The following is a 19,098-nucleotide window of genomic DNA, read 5'->3' as shown; positions in this document are numbered from 1 at the left end:
ATTTTTCGGAGTTCCTCGGACTGAAATGGCAGACGAAAAGAAGTATGTTTTTTTTATAATTATATGTGAGCTAGTGACATCACTTGGCGTCCGACGCATCGTATGACATTCGTTGTCTCAAACTTGTAAAAGCAATATTCTCCTCTGAATATTGTGTCAATGTCAGCATGTGGGTAAAATCATTCAATGTTGTCATGATTTTCCAAATTTTTGCTTTTTATGTTGAAAAAAACTATATGCAAGATAGAGAGAAACGTTTTACAATAAAAAAAAAAAAAATACTTTGTAGTTGTGCATATCAACAGGAAATTATGATTCATTTTTTATAGGAGTTATGTCCCTTTGAAGTGTAACGGAAGAGGGTCGGTTAGAACACCTGCCGGGACATTTAGTGACCAGCACTTCGTCCCTATTTCATCATCTGGATACCTGATATCAGATTATGTCTAAACAACAGACAATTAATCATATGAAACTATTAATTCACAAATATACACTGATTGTATGTATTTTATATGAAAGACGGAAATAACCAGATTCAGTATAAAAACTAAATCTTAAATTTAGTTTAAAAATAAAGAAATTCAAATCGACAAATGTAATTCCAAAGTTTATTCTTAGGTAAAGTAAGATTGCTTTATGTTGTGTTTATCAAATAGTAAAATTTGCACCAAAAAAAACCTCTGGTGAACTGCACCTGTAGTGGTGTTTTAAATTATCTTGAGTGGGATGAATCTCACCCCAGCGAGGTATTGGAGGCCTGTGCAAGGCCGACTTCGACTGAATATCAATTAAATTCCATGCCTTGTCGTTTCTCATGATACCTTTGACAGTGAAGGTATTAAAGGAAAGTTGAATAATTAAATGAATACATTCCTAAAACATTACCGAAACATCAAAAGTAAAACTAATAATCCTTACTTGTATCTCTTGTATGTCTAACTCAAATTTAACTTAAAATAAAAAAATTGTCTACTCTATGGTTGTTGGTCTCTTTGACACATTTCCCATTTCCATTCTCAATTTTATTTAATTAATAAATAATTGATCGTTAGAAATTAAGGGGAATTAAACAGTCACAATTATTACAGAAGCTTGAACTTAGAATTTAGCCTATACAAATGTATATACATGTACTTCTGCAACAGTTTGTCATTGCAACTCCTTAGAGTCCACACAACAGAATTTCTTGAAACTTTGTAGATAATAATTTGCATATCCACTAGAAATTTTTGTTGGATCTGGTGATGTTGTGGGGGATGTGATAAAAACAAGAGTGTACATGAAATATTCTGTATTATTATGAGTATTCATGGGCAAATTTTGATTTTTGAATCTTAATCATCAGTTAAAGACAAGTGCATTGCAGGTTTAAGTTCACAAAATGTATTTTCACTTAAGCTTGTTCAAGGCAATTGGGGAAACAAATAATAGAAATTCATGATTTTTTTTTCTATTTTAAAGGGTTTATTTAGATTACAATGCCACAACACCACTTGAACCAGAAGTTGTTGCAGCCATTACAAGCAGTCTGACTGAAGCATGGGGAAATCCCAGTAGTTCTCATGATGCTGGTAAGATTAATTTTATATTACCCATCTTTTAGAAAAAATTTGACTGTGAAGATTTAGTTTATATTACCTAAAAAGTTGGATTTAAGAAAAGTTTGACTGAAGCATGAGAGAAACCCAATAGTTCTGATAATGTATGTAGGATATAGTTCTTACTTATGGATGAAAAATCCCAGTGGATCTCATAATGATGATTAGATTTATAGTTATATATATATAACACCTTATAACCCTACTTGCATGACTCATGTGACTTGTGACATTATTCTGATCAATTTAACTGACAATGGCTGAAGCATTCAGTAGTTCCCATAATGATGATTCTTGAGGGAGTATTCTGACTAAAGTGTAGATCTCAAGGTGATGATTACACCAAGATTACTATTGAGCTTAAATAGGCTGTCTTCATACAGGTAAAGTTAGGTTTACAGATATAACATGTATAAGAAGTTGTGGTATGAGTGCCATTGAGACAACTCTCCATCCAAGTCACAATGTATAAAAGCAAACCATTATAGGTAAAAATGATGGTCAACATTCATTTTAACTTAATTAAGAATTGCATAGCTATTTCATTTGTTTAATTTCAGGTGTAAAAGCCAAGAAAGTGATAGATGAAGCCAGATGCAATGTAGCCAACATGATAGGGGCTAAATCATCAGGTATTATATGGACATTAAACTGTAAGGTGTAGTTTGACATTTAAAAAAAAACAACTCACTATTATCTACCTTTTTCATATCTTCTTATTCCTAAAGAAAACACATAGCGACATAAATCTTCCATGTTCTATTCTTTTTACAAAAATATATATTTGTTTTTATTGAAAAGGTATTTCGTAAACCTCAGTTTTCGTTATGTATTCTTAAATGCTTTACTTACCATTAAACCAAATTCTCATACGTTCGTCTATTATATAAAATTTTGTAAAAATGAAATAAATTGTTTTTCCAGGGTTTATATGATTTAATTCTGTGAAAGTATTAATAATTGTTTTAAAGTCGTGTCTTGCAAAATGTCAATATTTCCTTTCCCCTAGTCGAACTAAAACAATCTTACAGTCCCTGCAACCAATAAAAAACTTTCTCCTTTAGATTTGTTTAACCTATTTGGATTTTTGTCATTGAAGAAATTAGGACAATGTATGTTGTCATGCTTGTGTAATGTGTACTTTTTAAAATTTGTATTTAAGAAATAAAAATTATTACTGTATACTTTTGCATGATGTGCTACTTAGGATCGATTAAAACATTGTGTCATTGAATTCAGAAGGGGAGATAACTATATTTTAATTTATAAAACTGTAAAATACGTTTTTTTTCCAGATATCATCTTTACATCTGGTGGAACAGAGGTATGAATATTCAATAAAAAGTAGCAAATTGATCAATCTCTGACAATGAATAGATGAAACACATGGAAAATGGCTGTTGGATTAAAATGATTTTTGCTTGAATTAAAAAAAAAATCCTAATTTCTAGACCTTACTTTAAAAGATTCATTTACCTGATGTTAAGTTGAAATAGGCACAATTATGGTTTTTGCAACCTTGGGCAACAAATATATAAAAAAAAGCATGCAAAATGATAGATATATAAACAGCACACTGCTAACTGCTAACACTGAAAAACATAAATGGAGCACTCAGAGAGAATATGAATAAAATATTTACCTGTTCACCTGAATAGACATCCGTCAATATCTTTGAAGTAGTTTCTAAAGTTTGACTACATCTAAATTATAATAGCAGTAAATGATAAAATTGATCAAAAAAATATTTTTAATTTAGAACAAAGGCTTTTGGGCAAAAAAGTCAGAACCACATTGTTAACCTAAGTATAATTATACCCATGACCCTGGCCTGTTTTCAACAATTCATCAAAGTGCTTGGCAAGAGAGAAAAATTAGATACACTATTAATTTAACATCTATCTTATATATGTTATTGATTTTAACTGGAATATCAAAAAAGAAAAAAGTACTTGAACTTGATGATGCTTGAAACACACAAGTACACAAATTCCACATATTCCATCCTTTGTCCTGAAAATGTATGAAATAATAAGTAACAATCAAACAATTTAAGCTAGAAGCCTTGCTTTTTATTGTCGAGCCTGCAACTTTTGTTGCAGAAAGCTCGACATAGGGATAGTGATCCGGCGGCGGCGGCGGCTACGGCGGCGGCGTTAGCTAACTTCTTAAAAGGTTTATATTTAAGAAGGTGAAAGACCTGGATGCTTCATACTTTGTATATAGATGCCTCATGTTACGAAGTTTCCGTCAGTCACATGTCCAATGTCCTTGACCTCATTTTCATGGTTCAGTGACCACTTGAAAAAAAAGTTCAGAATTTTTGTAATGTTGAATTCTCTCTTATTATAAGTAATAGGATAAATATATTTGGTATGTGCGTACCTTGCAAGGTCCTCATGCCCGTCAGACAGTTTTCACTTGACCTCGTCCTCATTTCATGGATCAGTGAACAAGGTTAAGTTTTGGTGGTCAAGTCCATATCTCAGATACTATAAGCAATAGGGCTAGTATATTTGGTGTATGGAAGGACTGGAAGGTGTACATGTCCAACTGGCAGGTGTCATCTGACCTTGACCTCATTTTCATGGTTCAGTGGTTATAGTTAAGTTTTTGTGTTTTGGTATGTTTTTCTCATACTTTATGCAATAGGTTTACTATATTTGTTGTATGGAATGATTGTAAGGTGTACATGTCTAGCGGGCAGATGTCATCTGACCTTGACCTCATTTTCATGGTTCAGTGATGAAAGTTAAGTTTTTAAGTTTTGGTCTTTTTATCTAATATTATATGCCAAAGGTCAACTATATTTGGTGTATGGGAATATATTATGATTTATATGTCAGTCCCGCAGGTTTTATTTGACCATGACCTCAATTGCACGGTTCATTGCACAGTGTTAAGTTTTTGTGTTTTGGTCTATTTTTCTTAAACTATAAGTAGTAGGTCAACTATATTTGTTGTATGGAAGCTTTGTTAGCTGTACATGTCTGCCTGGCATGGTTCATCTGACCTTGACCTCATTTTCATGGTTCATTGGTCTTTGTTAAGCTATCTTGGTTAATGTTAAGTTTATGTGACAGTTGTAATAAAGCTTTATACTTAGGACTATCAACATAATATCAATGATTAGTAAAGAAGGCGAGACATTTCAGTGTGTGCACTCTTGTGATGAAAAGATTTTTGTCAAATTAACACCTTGCCTACTGTAACAATTAAAAAAGGGTATAGGATAAAACTTTGTATTTAATGTTTTAGGGAAATAACATGATAATACAGACAGCAGTGAAGTATGTCTATCATGACATGTCTAATGGCTACCTAGGGGGAGATAATCTCTAAGTATTTTATGTTTTAGGGAAATAACATGATAATACAGATAGCAGTGAAGTATCAAGACATGTCTAATGGCTACCTAGGGGGAGATAATCTCTAAGTATTTTATGTTTTAGGGAAATCACATGATAATACAGATAGCAGTGAAGTATCAAGACATGTCTAATGGCTACCTAGGGGGAGATAATCTAAGTATTTTATGTTTTAGGGAAATAAGATGATAATACAGACAGCAGTGAAGTATGTCTATGATGACATGTCTAATGGCTATCTAGGGGGAGATAATCTCTAAGTATTCTATGTTTTAGGGAAATAACATGATAATACAGACAGCTGTGAAGTATGCCTATCATGAGATGTCTAATGGCCACCCAGGGGGAGATAATCTATAAGTATTTTATGTTTTAGGGAAATAACATGATAATACAGACAGCAGTGAAGTATGCCTATCATGAGATGTCTAATGGCTACCCAGGGGGAGATAACCGTGACAAACTTCCACACTTTATTACATCAAATCTAGAACATGACTCGGTGAAACTGGTACTAGAACATCTGGCAGAAGAAGGAACAGCAAGTAAGTTTATAAAGTAGACTTTAAGTTTAAATCTTGTAAGGGAGTGTTGGAGAAAAAAAAATCTACTTTAAAATATATTCACTAACTAGTTTGAGTTAAAAAGGGATGACCTTCTGCATAGTTTTAAAATAAATTTAAGACTATTTTCAAATGACCACATGTGCATTAGATCACTGCCTAATTTCAATGATTGCTATGATTTAAATTGGCGAAGAAACATTGACTTTTCTTGCAATTTTGTACAAGCTTGCAAACTGATTTCTTTATGATTATGGTTAATTTGAAACTACTTTCCTCAATTCTATGTATGAGTTAATTTGTGAATACTGTTATGTTATTTAACCTTTCAGGTGTAACATTTGTACCTGCCTCTAGTAAGACAGGACAGGTAGATGTAGATGATGTGTTATGTTAATTAACATTTCAGGTGTTACATTTGTACCTGCCTCCAGTAAGACAGGACAGGTATATGTAAATGATGTGTTATGTTAATTAACCTTTCAGGTGTTACATTTGTACCTGCCTCTAGTAAGACAGGACAGGTAGATGTAGATGATGTGTTATGTTAATTAACATTTCAGGTGTTACATTTGTACCTGCCTCTAGTAAGACAGGACAGGTAGATGTAGATAATGTGTTATGTTAATTAACCTTTCAGGTGTTACATTTGTACCTGTCTCTAGTAAGACAGGACAGGTAGATGTAGATGATGTGTTATGTTAATTAACCTTTCAGGTGTTACATTTGTACCTGCCTCCAGTAAGACAGGACAGGTAGATGTAGATGATGTGTTATGTTAATTAACCTTTCAGGTGTTACATTTGTACCTGTCTCTAGTAAGACAGGACAGGTAGATGTAGATAATGTGTTATGTTAATTAACCTTTCAGGTGTTACATTTGTACCTGCCTCTAGTAAGACAGGACAGGTAGATGTAGATAATGTGTTATGTTAATTAACCTTTCAGGTGTTACATTTGTACCTGTCTCTAGTAAGACAGGACAGGTAGATGTAGATGATGTGTTATGTTAATTAACCTTTCAGGTGTTACATTTGTACCTGTCTCTAGTAAGACAGGACAGGTAGATGTAGATGATGTGTTATGTTAATCAACCTTTCAGGTGTTACATTTGTACCTGCCTCTAGTAAGACAGGACAGGTAGATGTAGATGATGTGTTATGTTAATTAACATTTCAGGTGTTACATTTGTACCTGCCTCTAGTAAGACAGGACAGGTAGATGTAGATGATGTGTTATGTTAATTAACCTTTCAGGTGTTACATTTGTACCTGTCTCAAGTAAGACAGGACAGGTAGATGTAGATGATGTGATAGTTAATTAACCTTTCAGGTGTAAAATTTGTACCTGGCTCCAGTAAGACAGGACAGGTAGATGAAGATGACGTGTTATGTTAATTAACCTTTCAGGTGTTACATTTGTACCTGCCTCTAGTAAGACAGGACAGGTAGATGTAGATGACGTGTTATGTTAATTAACCTTTCAGGTGTTACATTTGTACCTGTCTCTAGTAAGACAGGACAGGTAGATGTAGATGATGTGTTATGTTAATTAACCTTTCAGGTGTTACATTTGTACCTGCCTCTAGTAAGACATGACAGGTAGATGTAGATGATGTGTTATGTTAATTAACCTTTCAGGTGTTACATTTGTACCTGCCTCCAGTAAGACAGGACAGGTAGATGTAGATGATGTGTTATGTTAATTAACCTTTCAGGTGTTACATTTGTACCTGCCTCTAGTAAGACAGGACAGGTAGATGTAGATGATGTGTTATGTTAATTAACCTTTCAGGTGTTACATTTGTACCTGCCTCCAGTAAGACAGGACAGGTAGATGTAGATGATGTGTTATCTGCAATCAGACCTTCCACATGTATGATTACTGTTATGATGGCTAATAATGAAACAGGTGTTATCCAGGTATAATTAGATTAGGGTAAAGTGGCATAAAAAATAAAGTGAACATTCTTTACTTTAGCCTTTCGAAATTATTGTAAATTCTCATGCAACATTATAAAATAAATAATGAACTGGTTGGGCTTATAATGTGTGATGCATATGAATTCCCTTACCAGAAAAAGTCTTTGTAAATTATCATGCAACAATATGAAAAATAATGAACTTGTTGGGCTAATATGTTTGATATACATACAGTGTCTAAATTTTATAAAAAGAAAAAAATTTAATCTGTCAAATAGAAAAAGAATGAGTAAGGGTAGCATTTTGCAAGCTCGCTTCAGTTCAATTTTGTAATCATATGTGAACTTTTTAATTCTCTATTTATACCAAGGTCATGTCTTTATTTCTTGGTATTATAAGGACGAGGACATTTCTATTTCTCATTTTTCAGCCAATAAAACTGATATCAGAAAAGTTAAGACAAATTAATCAATCAAGGAAGAGTTTACCCAAGATATTACTTCACACTGATGCAGCCCAGGCTATCGGGAAAATAGAAGTGGATGTAGAAGATTTAGGTGTGGATTATTTAACTGTTGTTGGACATAAGGTAGGTTAATGATGCAGCCCAGGCTATCGGGAAAATAGAAGTGGATGTAGAAGATTTAGGTGTGGATTATTTAACTGTTGTTGGACATAAGGTAGGTTAATGATGCAGCCCAGGCTATCGGGAAAATAGAAGTGGATGTAGAAGATTTAGGTGTGGATTATTTAACTGTTGTTGGACATAAGGTAGGTTAATGATGCAGCCCAGGCTATCGGGAAAATAGAAGTGGATGTAGAAGATTTAGGTGTGGATTATTTAACTGTTGTTGGACATAAGGTAGGTTAATGATGCAGCCCAGGCTATCGGGAAAATAGAAGTGGATGTAGAAGATTTAGGTGTGGATTATTTAACTGTTGTTGGACATAAGGTAGGTTAATGATGCAGCCCAGGCTATCGGGAAAATAGAAGTGGATGTAGAAGATTTAGGTGTGGATTATTTAACTGTTGTTGGACATAAGGTAGGTTAATGATGCAGCCCAGGCTATCGGGAAAATAGAAGTGGATGTAAAAGATTTAGGTGTGGATTATTTAACTGTTGTTGGACATAAGGTAAAATAATTGTTTACAAAAATTTGAAATACTAAGGCTTTTTTACCTCAGGAATAGATTACCTTAGCTGTATTAGGCAAAACTGTTAGGAACTTTTGGTCCTCAATGCTTTTCAAATTCATAGTTTATTTGGCATTGTTCACTTTTAATTTGAGCGCCACTGATGAGTCTTTTGTAGACGAAACGAGCGTCTGGCATTAATAAAAAAACTTCAATCCTGGTATCTTTGATGAGTTTGTTTAATTATTAAAGTACATGTATTGGTAATCTAACCATTTCTTAACACGAGGATTATTCCTTGTGTAGCATTTCCCAAAGATTGAATTTTTCAGGCCTATATTTTTTTCTATCACATCTACTGTCAAAAGTCATCAGTTATTCATTGTAATGATATTCTAAAATATTTCTCTCTAATCTGTCTAGATATGACCAGCAAATTTATATATATATATATAGATAATTACCTAAAAAAAGAGAGAATCCCTTTAAAATATACACATTTATCACTAATTCCACTTCTATTAAGATATAGCCATTCTTCATTCTCAGAATTGTCTCAACTCTATCACCATGGGAACTACAATTAGAAAAAAGAAGATGTGGTATGATTGTCAATGAGATAATTCTTCACAAGAGCTCAAATGACATGGAAATTAACAACTATAGGTCACCATACAGCCTTCGACAATGAGCAAAGCCCATACCACATAGTCCGCTATAAAAGGCCCTGAAAGGACAACTGTAAAACATTCATTTTAAAAGATTGTCAATTGACATTATTCTTACATTTGAGAAATTTCAATCTTTATAGCACTGTACCATTAAGGGAATTTGTGTACTGTTATTCAAACAACATTGTGTGATACATTTCACTTTTCTATCTTCAAAGGAGTAGGTCCGGTAAGGGCCGATTTTGGCCTCAAATACCAGGTTCATCTAACGAAAGATTTCGGACACTTTTTAAACACTTAAGTTTCTATTTCAATTGATTCAATTAGTTTATGTGATAGATTTTAACTTATTTAGTCATTAAAAACGCTCCAATTCAAGCATAAATATGAAAATTCTATCAAATATGCCAAAAAACGTCACTTTTCATATGGTTTTTGTCAAAAATGAAAGTGGCCGCATCCATGTTCATCCTCAACCTTTATATATGTTATGTATTATCATCAAATACAACTTACATTTTAATATTTAGGATGACATGAATGGGGCCACTTTCATTTAAGACGGAAACCATCTAAAATTTAACTAAAATGCTAAAATTGTGAAGATTTCAGTAATTTAGCATGACTTAATGATGCTAGTACCCGATATATGTGCATTGCATTGTTAAAAACAGCCCATATTTATGTAGCAGAAGCATTCTACTTTCCAGTAAATAGCTAAAAGTTTACATTTTAACAATTTTGTAAAACTGCTATATTTTGGGGCCAAAAAGGGGTCTTACTGAACCTACTCCTTTGTTTTCAAAGGGAAATAAGCTGACAAATTCTTAACCACCAACATGACCCACACACTTTAATTTGAATGATAAAGTTATAGAATATTTAACAGAATTAAAAAAGAATCTGTAAACTGTAAACAATGCATGAAATTGCAATTAAACATTTACATACATATTTGGGGCTGGGTGGGGTATTGCAGGGGTTGTAGAAAAAATATGTGGTTTATCACATTTTATAATTATAATGAAAAGTAAGAGTTTAAGAGTTTATATTTTCAACATGTTTTCTTAGTTTTATGGTCCCAGGATAGGAGCCATATATGTTAGAAACCTTGGTGATAAAGACGTTCCATTATACCCAATGTTATATGGTGGTGGACAAGAGAGAAATTATAGACCTGGGTAAGTATACCTCATATTTCCATAATCACTGAATGGAAAGGTTAATAGAATACTTTACAAATAACTTGAAATAAGCAGTATAAAGATAGAATGTCTCTATGCATTTGAGAGGAAAGTTTGATGCATTGATTAAACTAAGAGCAAAGTTCTATATAAAAAAATTATAAAGTCATTTATATCTTTAATCTTTAATCAGATTTGCAAGGTTAAGGTTACTTATCATTTGACCTTGGACCTCAGTGGCTGAGTGCTTTAAGTAGTTGAGCTACTGTATCACTAGCCTGTCAACACTGAGGTTGAGAGTTCCATTGCGAATAAGGCAGGTGCACTCAACTATAAATTCTACTGAAGATCTGTGATACTCTTTGGTACTCTAGGCTTCCTTCACCAATATTCCTCCACCAATAAAAACTATAAATTCTACTGAAGATCTGTGATTCTCTTTGGCACTCTAGGCTTCCTTCACCAATATTCCTCCACCAATAAAAACTATAAATTCTACTGAAGATCTGTGATTCTCTTTTGCACTCTAGGCTTCCTTCACCAATATTCCTCCACCAATAAAAACTATAAATTCTACTGAAGATCTGTGATTCTCTTTGGTACTCTAGGCTTCCTTCACCAATATTCCTCCACCAATAAAAACTATAAATTCTACTGAAGATCGGTGATTCTCTTTGGTACTCTAGGCTTCCTTCACCAATATTCCTCCACCAATAAAAACTATAAATTCTACTGAAGATCTGTGATTCTCTTTTGCACTCTAGGCTTCCTTCACCAATATTCCTCCACCAATAAAAACTATAAATTCTACTGAAGATCTGTGATACTCTTTGGCACTCTAGGCTTCCTTCACCAATATTCCTCCACCAATAAAAACTATAAATTCTACTGAAGATCTGTGATTCTCTTTGGCACTCTAGGCTTCCTTCACCAATATTCCTCCACCAATAAAAACTATAAATTCTACTGAAGATCTGTGATTCTCTTTGGCACTCTAGGCTTCCTTCACCAATATTCCTCCACCAATAAAATCTATAAATTCTACTGAAGATCTGTGATACTCTTTGCCATCTAGGCTTCCTTCACTAATATTCCTCCACCAATAAAAACTGACTGCCACAAAATAGCACAATACAAAAAGTTGATAACTAATCAATCAATCAATCAATCATTAATTTTTTATCTGATATTTGTATACTGTTAAATTAGTTATTTCTCTCAATATGGCAAAATGTTATCCTTGTTGCTTTCATGACAATAAATTGAAATTTGTTTAATATTACTTTTTTTCAAGATTCAAGATTCTTTATTTCTCAAACACCATAAATTTACAATGGTGCAAAGAAGTTCATCAAAATTTATATAACATAACACAAACACACATGACTATGATATGTATGTATAATAAAAACAGTCATTGTTTGTTGCAGAACAGAAAACACAGTAATGATATCTGGTTTGGGAAAGGTAAGTTTTTACCTTAATGTAACACAAATTTTGCCAATTTTCTGAAGTTGGATTACAACTGCCTAAGCTGTATGAAAGAATACTCAAACTAACATTCACATGAATTCCTTAGATACAATTTTTAGGCCAGATGTAGTGTAATAAATCTATCACTGCAGCAGCATACTATAATTATATTGCACAAAATTTATCACTATTTCTATGGTGTAAACAAGAAACCGTAAGGTGGTACCTAACATGTTATACACATGTTTCCTATGATATGATCTTTCTAATTTTAATTCCAAATTAGAGTTTTGACCACAATTCACTGTTCACTGAGCATAGAAACTGATAGTGCGATTGGGGCATCCATGTACTATAGACACATTCTTGTTCTCTCTGTGTATTTAATATGTCATGAAATACATATCGTTTAGTCAAGACTAACTGTTTTATCCACATTGTAAAAAGATATAACTATATTCTAGGCAGCTGAGCTTGTAGTAAAGAATATCATTTGTTACAAGAATCATTTATCTTCAATCAGAGATTACCTGGAAATCAAATTACAGGTAAGTTTAGTTAAACACTTTCATTTCATTTGTGAAAATTTTAAACTAGGATTGCAACACATAATGAAAAAGGAACAACCAAATATAATGCACAAATTAAAAAAAAAATCATAAGTGTACATCACTCAATGAACAAATAGTAAAGCATATTGTTTTCAGAAATTCATGTCTATTTGATTCAGGAAGCCTTCAAAGATAGGATCCATTTGAATGGTAAATTTGCCAGCAGTGAAAGACTACCAAATACTTGTAATGTTTCGATTCTGAGTGACAAATTACAGGGTAAGTTATATACAGAGGAGGCATTATTTTCACTGGGATCAATTTTCAGCAATTGAGAAAAAACACACATTACAGGATTCTCGATTTTATGCTTATAATAATTCTGCAACAAACTAAATAATTGTTTATTTAATTGCTTATTTGTTATTTTGTGAAATACCATGATTTGTTTAATGGTCTTATACATAGCTTTTCAAAATGATCTTGAAAATCTTTGCCAAAAAATTGCATGAAATATTTGTAGGAGGACATTTTGTAACTATCAGGTCAACAATTCTCACAACTAAAGAGATTTAATTTGTAGACAAGGGAGATAAGTAAATATTAAAGAGTTATATTCTCCTAGACCCATGCACTACAAACAGTTTGTTTCAGTGAAATTGAATTACAAATAAGAAAGTAAAATATGTGTAAGAAAAAACTTAGCTTCACTCAACATTAATTTGATAGTGATTTCAGACTTTTTTTATTTTAGGTCATAAAGTTTTATCAAACTGTAGAATTCTTCAAGCCAGTATTGGTGCTGCTTGCCATTCACAAAATAGGTATGTATAGATTATCGGGTTTTCTACACATTGATATCGTAAAATATTAGCTGCGAGCCACTATGTGAACCTTTTTGGCGAGTGAGCATAGCGAACAAGCTAAAAAGTTTCACATGGTGTCGAGCGGCTGATATTTTACAATATCTATGCGTAGAAAACCAGATTATCTTTTTATCGTTCTATTAATGGTTCCTCTCCCTAAGACAGTTTTACGCTTGACGAGAGCAAGCTTGATAACTTCTCCTCTCGCATTGTGACGTTGCTGATAACTTCTCCTCTCACATTGTGACGTCTCTGATAATGCCTAGGCTCGTTTTTAAGTTTTGATACGAGAATTACTGAGGGACAGAGCAGGGTGATATAGGTGTAGGGAAGGACGATAAAATTCATTATCACTATTTATGTTTATTAAAAAATATTTTTGTGTTGACTGGAAAATTAACTAGAATCAATAACAGCATATTATTTTAACTCATATCATTCTTCTTAACAGACTTAAATCTAAATCACTTATTCCAGAGACAGAATTAAATGAGTCAATTTATCTCACAATGCATAGACAGCTTTCACATATTGCTCTTATATTACCTTATTGTTATTCCATTCCATATCATGTATAAATGTCCCGCATTTGTCTGTCCGTCTGTCTAGCTAAAACATGTCATACTTGAGAACAACTTATCCAAATTTCATGAAACTTAACATAGTTGTTCCTTATGTTGGTCAAACGATGTGAATACTTTTTGGTGAAACTAAGATTCAAACTTTTTGAGCTACAGGACTTTGTAACTAAAACAGAAGTGTGTTGGTTTTTATATGACCGCAAAATTTGAAAAAATTTTCGTCGTATATTGCTATCACGTTGGCGTCGTCGTCTGTGTCGTCGTCGTCGTCGTCGTCCGAATACTTTTAGTTTTCGCACTCTAACTTTAGTAAAAGTGAATGGAAATCTATGAAATTTTAACACAAGGTTTATGACCACAAAAGGAAGGTGGGTATTGATTTTGGGAGTTTTGGTCCCAACATTTTAGGAATTAGGGGCCAAAAAGGGCCCAAACAAGCATTTTCTTGGTTTTCGCACTATAACTTTAGTTTAAGTAAATAGAAATCAATGAAATTTAAACACAATGTTAATGACTACAAAAGGAAGGTTGGTATTGATTTTGGGAGTTTAGGTCCCAACAGTTTAGGAATTAGGGGCCAAAAAGGGACCCAAATAAGCATTTTTCTTGGTTTTCGCACCATAACGTTAGTATAAGTAAATAGAAATCTATGAAATTTAAACACAAGGTTTATGACCATAAAAGGAAGGTTGGTATTAATTTTGGGAGTTTTGGTCCCAACAGAATAAGGGGCCCAAAGGGTCCAAAATTAAACTTTTTTTTTGTTTGATTTCATCAAAATTGAATAATTGGGGTTCTTTGATATGCCGAATCTAACTGTCATGACTGTGTATGTAGATTCTTAACTTTTGGTCCCGTTTTCCAATTGGTCTACATTAAGGTCCAAAGGGTCCAAAATTAAACTTAGTTTGTTGACAAAAAATGAATCAGTTAGGTTCTTTGATATGCTGAATCTAAAAATGTACTTAGATTCTTGATTATTGGCCCAGTTTTCAAGTTGGTCCAAATCGGGGTCCAAAATTAAACTTTGTTTGATTTCATCAAAAATTGAATAAATGGGGTTCTTTGATATACCAAATCTAACTGTGTATGTAGATTCTTCATTTTTGGTCCTGTTTTCAAATTGGTCTACACTAAAGTCCAAAGGGTCCAAAATTAAACTTAGTCTGATTTTAACAAAAATTGAAATCTTGGGGTTCTTTGATATGCTGAATCCAAAAATGTACTTAGATTTTTTATTATGGGCCCAGTTTTCAAGTTGGTCCAAATCAGGATCAAAAATTATTATATTAAGTATTGTGCAATAGCAAGTCTTTTCAATTGCACAGTATTGCGCAATGGCAAGAAATATCTAATTGCACAATATTGTGAAATAGCAAATTTTTTTTTTAATTAGAGTTATCTTTCTTTGTCCAGAATAGTAAGCAAGAAATATCTAATTGCAAAATATTGTGCAATAGCAAGATTTTTTTTAATTGGAGTTATCTTTGTTTGTCCAGAATCAACTTAAATCTTTGTTATATACAATATACAATGTATATTCACTTTTTACTACCAACTGATAAATTAAAATAATCTTTACCATTCAGTGATAACAATCAGTTTTTTTACATCGTAATATTTTATGATGTATTTAAATGAGTAGTTATTGTTGCAAACTCCATTAGAAATTTTAATTGAGATTAGTTTTGGAATAAGGGAAAGGGGGATGTGATTAAAAAAATAGGGTTCAATTTTTCTCATTTGAAATTTCATAAATAAAAAAGAAAATTTCTTCAAACATTTTTTTGAGAGGATTAATATTCAACAGCATAGTGAATTGCTCTAAGAGAAAACAAAAATTTTCAGTTCATTAGAACACATTCATTCTGTGTCAGAAACCTATGCTGTGTCAACTATTTAATCACAATTCAAATTTAGAGCTGAATCCAGCTTGAATGTTGTGTCCATACTTGCCCCAACCGTTCAGGGTTCAACCTCTGCGGTCGTATAAAGCTGCGCCCTGCGGAGCATCTGGTTTATTTTACATGTTGCGCCGTATCTCCAAAATGATTTATGATTTATGTTTATTTCCTAAAACTTTATCAAAAGACAAAGGGCGTATCATGCACTCGTGTCCCAGCAGTTTATTTTTCTGTATACTGAAATTATTTGTATATAAATTTCTTTAAATCTTTGTTTTAATTTTTAATCCTGTGATTTCTTGTTTGATTGCAGACCTTCACCTATTCTATTAGCTATAGGGGTTCCTGAATCAGTTGCTAGAAATGCATTGAGGTTGTCAGTGGGCAGAGAAACTACTAAAGATGACATTGATTGTGTGATACAGGACTTAATACAAGCTGTCAATCAACTAGAAAATCATACAACAGAGACATGATTCAGTTAATTTTTTTTAAATTGGATGTGATTGAATATTTAAGCTTATTCCAATAAACCTGCTTATACTCTCAATTCCAACACCTCAATGAATACAATTGAGAATGGAAATGATGGGGAACATGCCAAAGAGACAACAACCAGACCAAAGAGCAGACAACAGCTGAAGGCCACCAATGGGGTCTTCAACGCAGCAAGAAAATCCCTCACTCGGAGGTGATCCTCAGCTGGCCCCTAAATAAAATTGTATTCTAGTTCAGTGAAAATGGATGCCATACTAAACTCCAAAACATAAATGAACTTAAATTGAAAAAAAACATACAAGACTAACTTTAAATATTCAAATATTTTGTGAAGTAGCAAATATTAGGAGTATGAGGAAGATTAACCTACCGTAGTATTATATAAACAATCATTTATTGCTATTGCAAATTTTTCTTAAAAGACCTGCATATCAGTGATTGGTGAATATTTAGAGTATTGATCAGATTGACACAAAGACCCTCCTTATTTGGCAGTAAGACAAGGACTTCAGTCAATGTTAAAAAATAGAAGGAAGATAATGAAGGGATAATAAACCTCATAAGTCGAAAAGAGCTGATAATGCCATTGCAACAAACTTTCAAGATGGGGAAAAAAGTATTAAAATCACTATTAATTTGATATACCACTATTAGTAATCTTATAGCATATCAAAAAATTGTTAGCTTGTCAAGCCTGTATCCTTTCCTGTTTATTTTTGTTTAACTGTTTGCTTTGATTAATGATCATTCCAAAGCTTCCTGCAAAATGTTGAAATTGTTTTCTGTGTTGATTTATTATGTGCTGTGCAGATAACCTGTAAGTTGCCATATGAAATTTGATGAGAAATCTTATTTATTGATCTCTATTTTTAAATGTCAGGAATGTATAATGTATAATGTAATAAATCATATTAAAATCAATATTTTCAGTTTATTTGTAAAATCTCTGAATGAAGAAGTAAGTGTTAATTGAGCTCCTCTATATATAATGCTCTACTTTCCTTGTTACAGAAGTGCTATAGATTTGATTGACATCTTAATGGATCATTATAGTTATTGTCACATAAACTACTATGAGAGCCTACTTAAAAAGCTCTGGGGCATCCTCCAAGCATGCTCCTAGCTTGAGCACTAATTGAGTGGTTGTGGTTTTTTGCTGTTTCTCATATTTATTTTTCGTCTATTGTTTGCACTGTTTGTTTTGTTGCACCACTGTGCCAGGTTAGGGAAGGGTTGGCGTCTTTAAACTAGTCTAAAACAGCCACCTTCTGTAGGTTCTTGTCCCAAGTCAGGAGTTGGTGTATATCATATTTTTTTCATTGTTTTATACATAAATCAGCCATTTGTTTTCTTGTTTGTATGGTACATGTATTACATTTTTCGTTTTGGGATCTTTTATAGCTGACTATTTGGAATGGGTTTTTCTCATTGTTGAAGGCCGTCAGGTGACCAATAGAAGTAAACTTCTATTTCAAATGGCAATCATACCACATCTCTTCTTATTTTTATAAGCACAACTTTTTATAAGGGGTATCTAGTTTAGTTTAAACATATTTATTTATAGTGGATTGGGAAACAAGTTTTGCAAGTTATATTAATCTCTTTCCACTTTGCGGGTGCGAGTGCTGCCTTGTAGCGGCATTAGCTTGCTCTTTTTTTAAATCTACAAGGGTGTCTTTAACGTGCAAGAGATATGGCTCTCTCTTAACACGGGTCAGCCATTTATCTTCCCCTTCCGACGGACTATCATCATTTCCTCGAGACCATACTCCCAAATGGTGTCATGGCAGAGCCGAGTTTATTGATGGAGCTTCTAATGTGTGTGTTCAAAGTCATGACTCTCATCAGCAGTAGTTTTATATAGCATTTTAATGTTTTTCAATATTTAAGGAAATGGGTTTCAATGATAGCTCTTTATTATTTTAAACTTTTGTAAACTTTTTAACAAATTAGAGCTTGACAAATACACTGGTCTATTGATTGTTGAAGACTGCATGCATACACCTTCTAAATATCTTTTGATTACTGTTGTTGGGTTGCTATCTCGTTGAAGAAAAAAACAACAGACCACATAAATCACCAGCATAAATTTATCAACTGGTTGTTTCATTGAACTTGTTGTAATGGAGGTATTTCAACTTATTAAATAAACACGAAAATAATAATCAAATTTATTTATAACATTAATAGCACTTATTCAATATAAACATCACAATTATGTATAAACTGAAATGAATATGAAATGTCACAGCAAAGAATGAAGAACGAACATATATAAAATAAGATTACAGCTAATTTCCTAATGCAAGTAAAGCAAAACTTTGGTTGGCTTGCTTGCTTTGTTTGTATAATTGTTTATACAAACTTTGTAAATAAGATTGACATCTTTAAACAATATGTATAGGCATAGTTTAACCTGTATATATAATATTTGAATTAAATTGGGTGTTATCATAATGATTGTACAATAAAAAAAACAAAGCAAGCAAACTAGTCTTGCTCTACATGCTTAAAGAAATTAGCTGTAACTCTTTAACAAAACCAAGGAAACATACAAAATAGTTTATAAATACAAGTTCTCAATATTATTAAAAACTGTTACATCAACCAAAACTTATTCACTTTAATAACAGAAAAGAATGTAAAAGATCCGAATATTTGATGTGAAGTTAAAAAGATAATGAAATGATTTGTTACCTTATAAATATTACATTTAAAAAACAAATAAATAAATAAATATAAACTATATCTAATTTCTGAAGAAACTGGTGATAATTGGGC

General features: G+C 32.5%; 1 protein-coding gene across 1 annotated transcript; it reads left to right on the top strand.

Annotated features, from left to right (window-relative positions):
• Positions 1-5: 5 nt before the first annotated feature.
• Positions 6-16,595, top strand: LOC143057730 (selenocysteine lyase-like). The gene is made up of 13 exons (XM_076231102.1): positions 6-42; positions 1,465-1,574; positions 2,162-2,233; positions 2,897-2,925; positions 5,346-5,514; positions 7,327-7,454; positions 7,885-8,043; positions 10,332-10,441; positions 11,875-11,911; positions 12,382-12,465; positions 12,648-12,747; positions 13,223-13,292; positions 16,133-16,595. The coding sequence occupies exons 1-13, from the start codon at positions 26-28 to the stop codon at positions 16,293-16,295; spliced, it is 1,248 nt and encodes a 415-aa protein (XP_076087217.1). The 5' UTR covers positions 6-25; the 3' UTR covers positions 16,296-16,595.
• Positions 16,596-19,098: the final 2,503 nt, after the last annotated feature.

The sequence above is a fragment of the Mytilus galloprovincialis genome, chromosome 13, assembly GCF_965363235.1.
Source record: "Mytilus galloprovincialis chromosome 13, xbMytGall1.hap1.1, whole genome shotgun sequence".
NCBI classification, from domain to species: domain Eukaryota; kingdom Metazoa; phylum Mollusca; class Bivalvia; order Mytilida; family Mytilidae; genus Mytilus; species Mytilus galloprovincialis.
Note: the sequence above shows the minus strand (reverse complement) of the source record. Positions and strands in the feature narration are given on the sequence as shown.

Bases quoted from the DNA above. Each gene is read 5' to 3' on its own strand.
- LOC143057730 (XM_076231102.1), top strand. The intron at 2,234-2,896 runs GTATTATATGGA...TTTTTTTTCCAG, and splicing joins GATAGGGGCTAAATCATCAG to ATATCATCTTTACATCTGGT. The intron at 7,455-7,884 runs GTATAATTAGAT...CTCATTTTTCAG, and splicing joins ATGAAACAGGTGTTATCCAG to CCAATAAAACTGATATCAGA.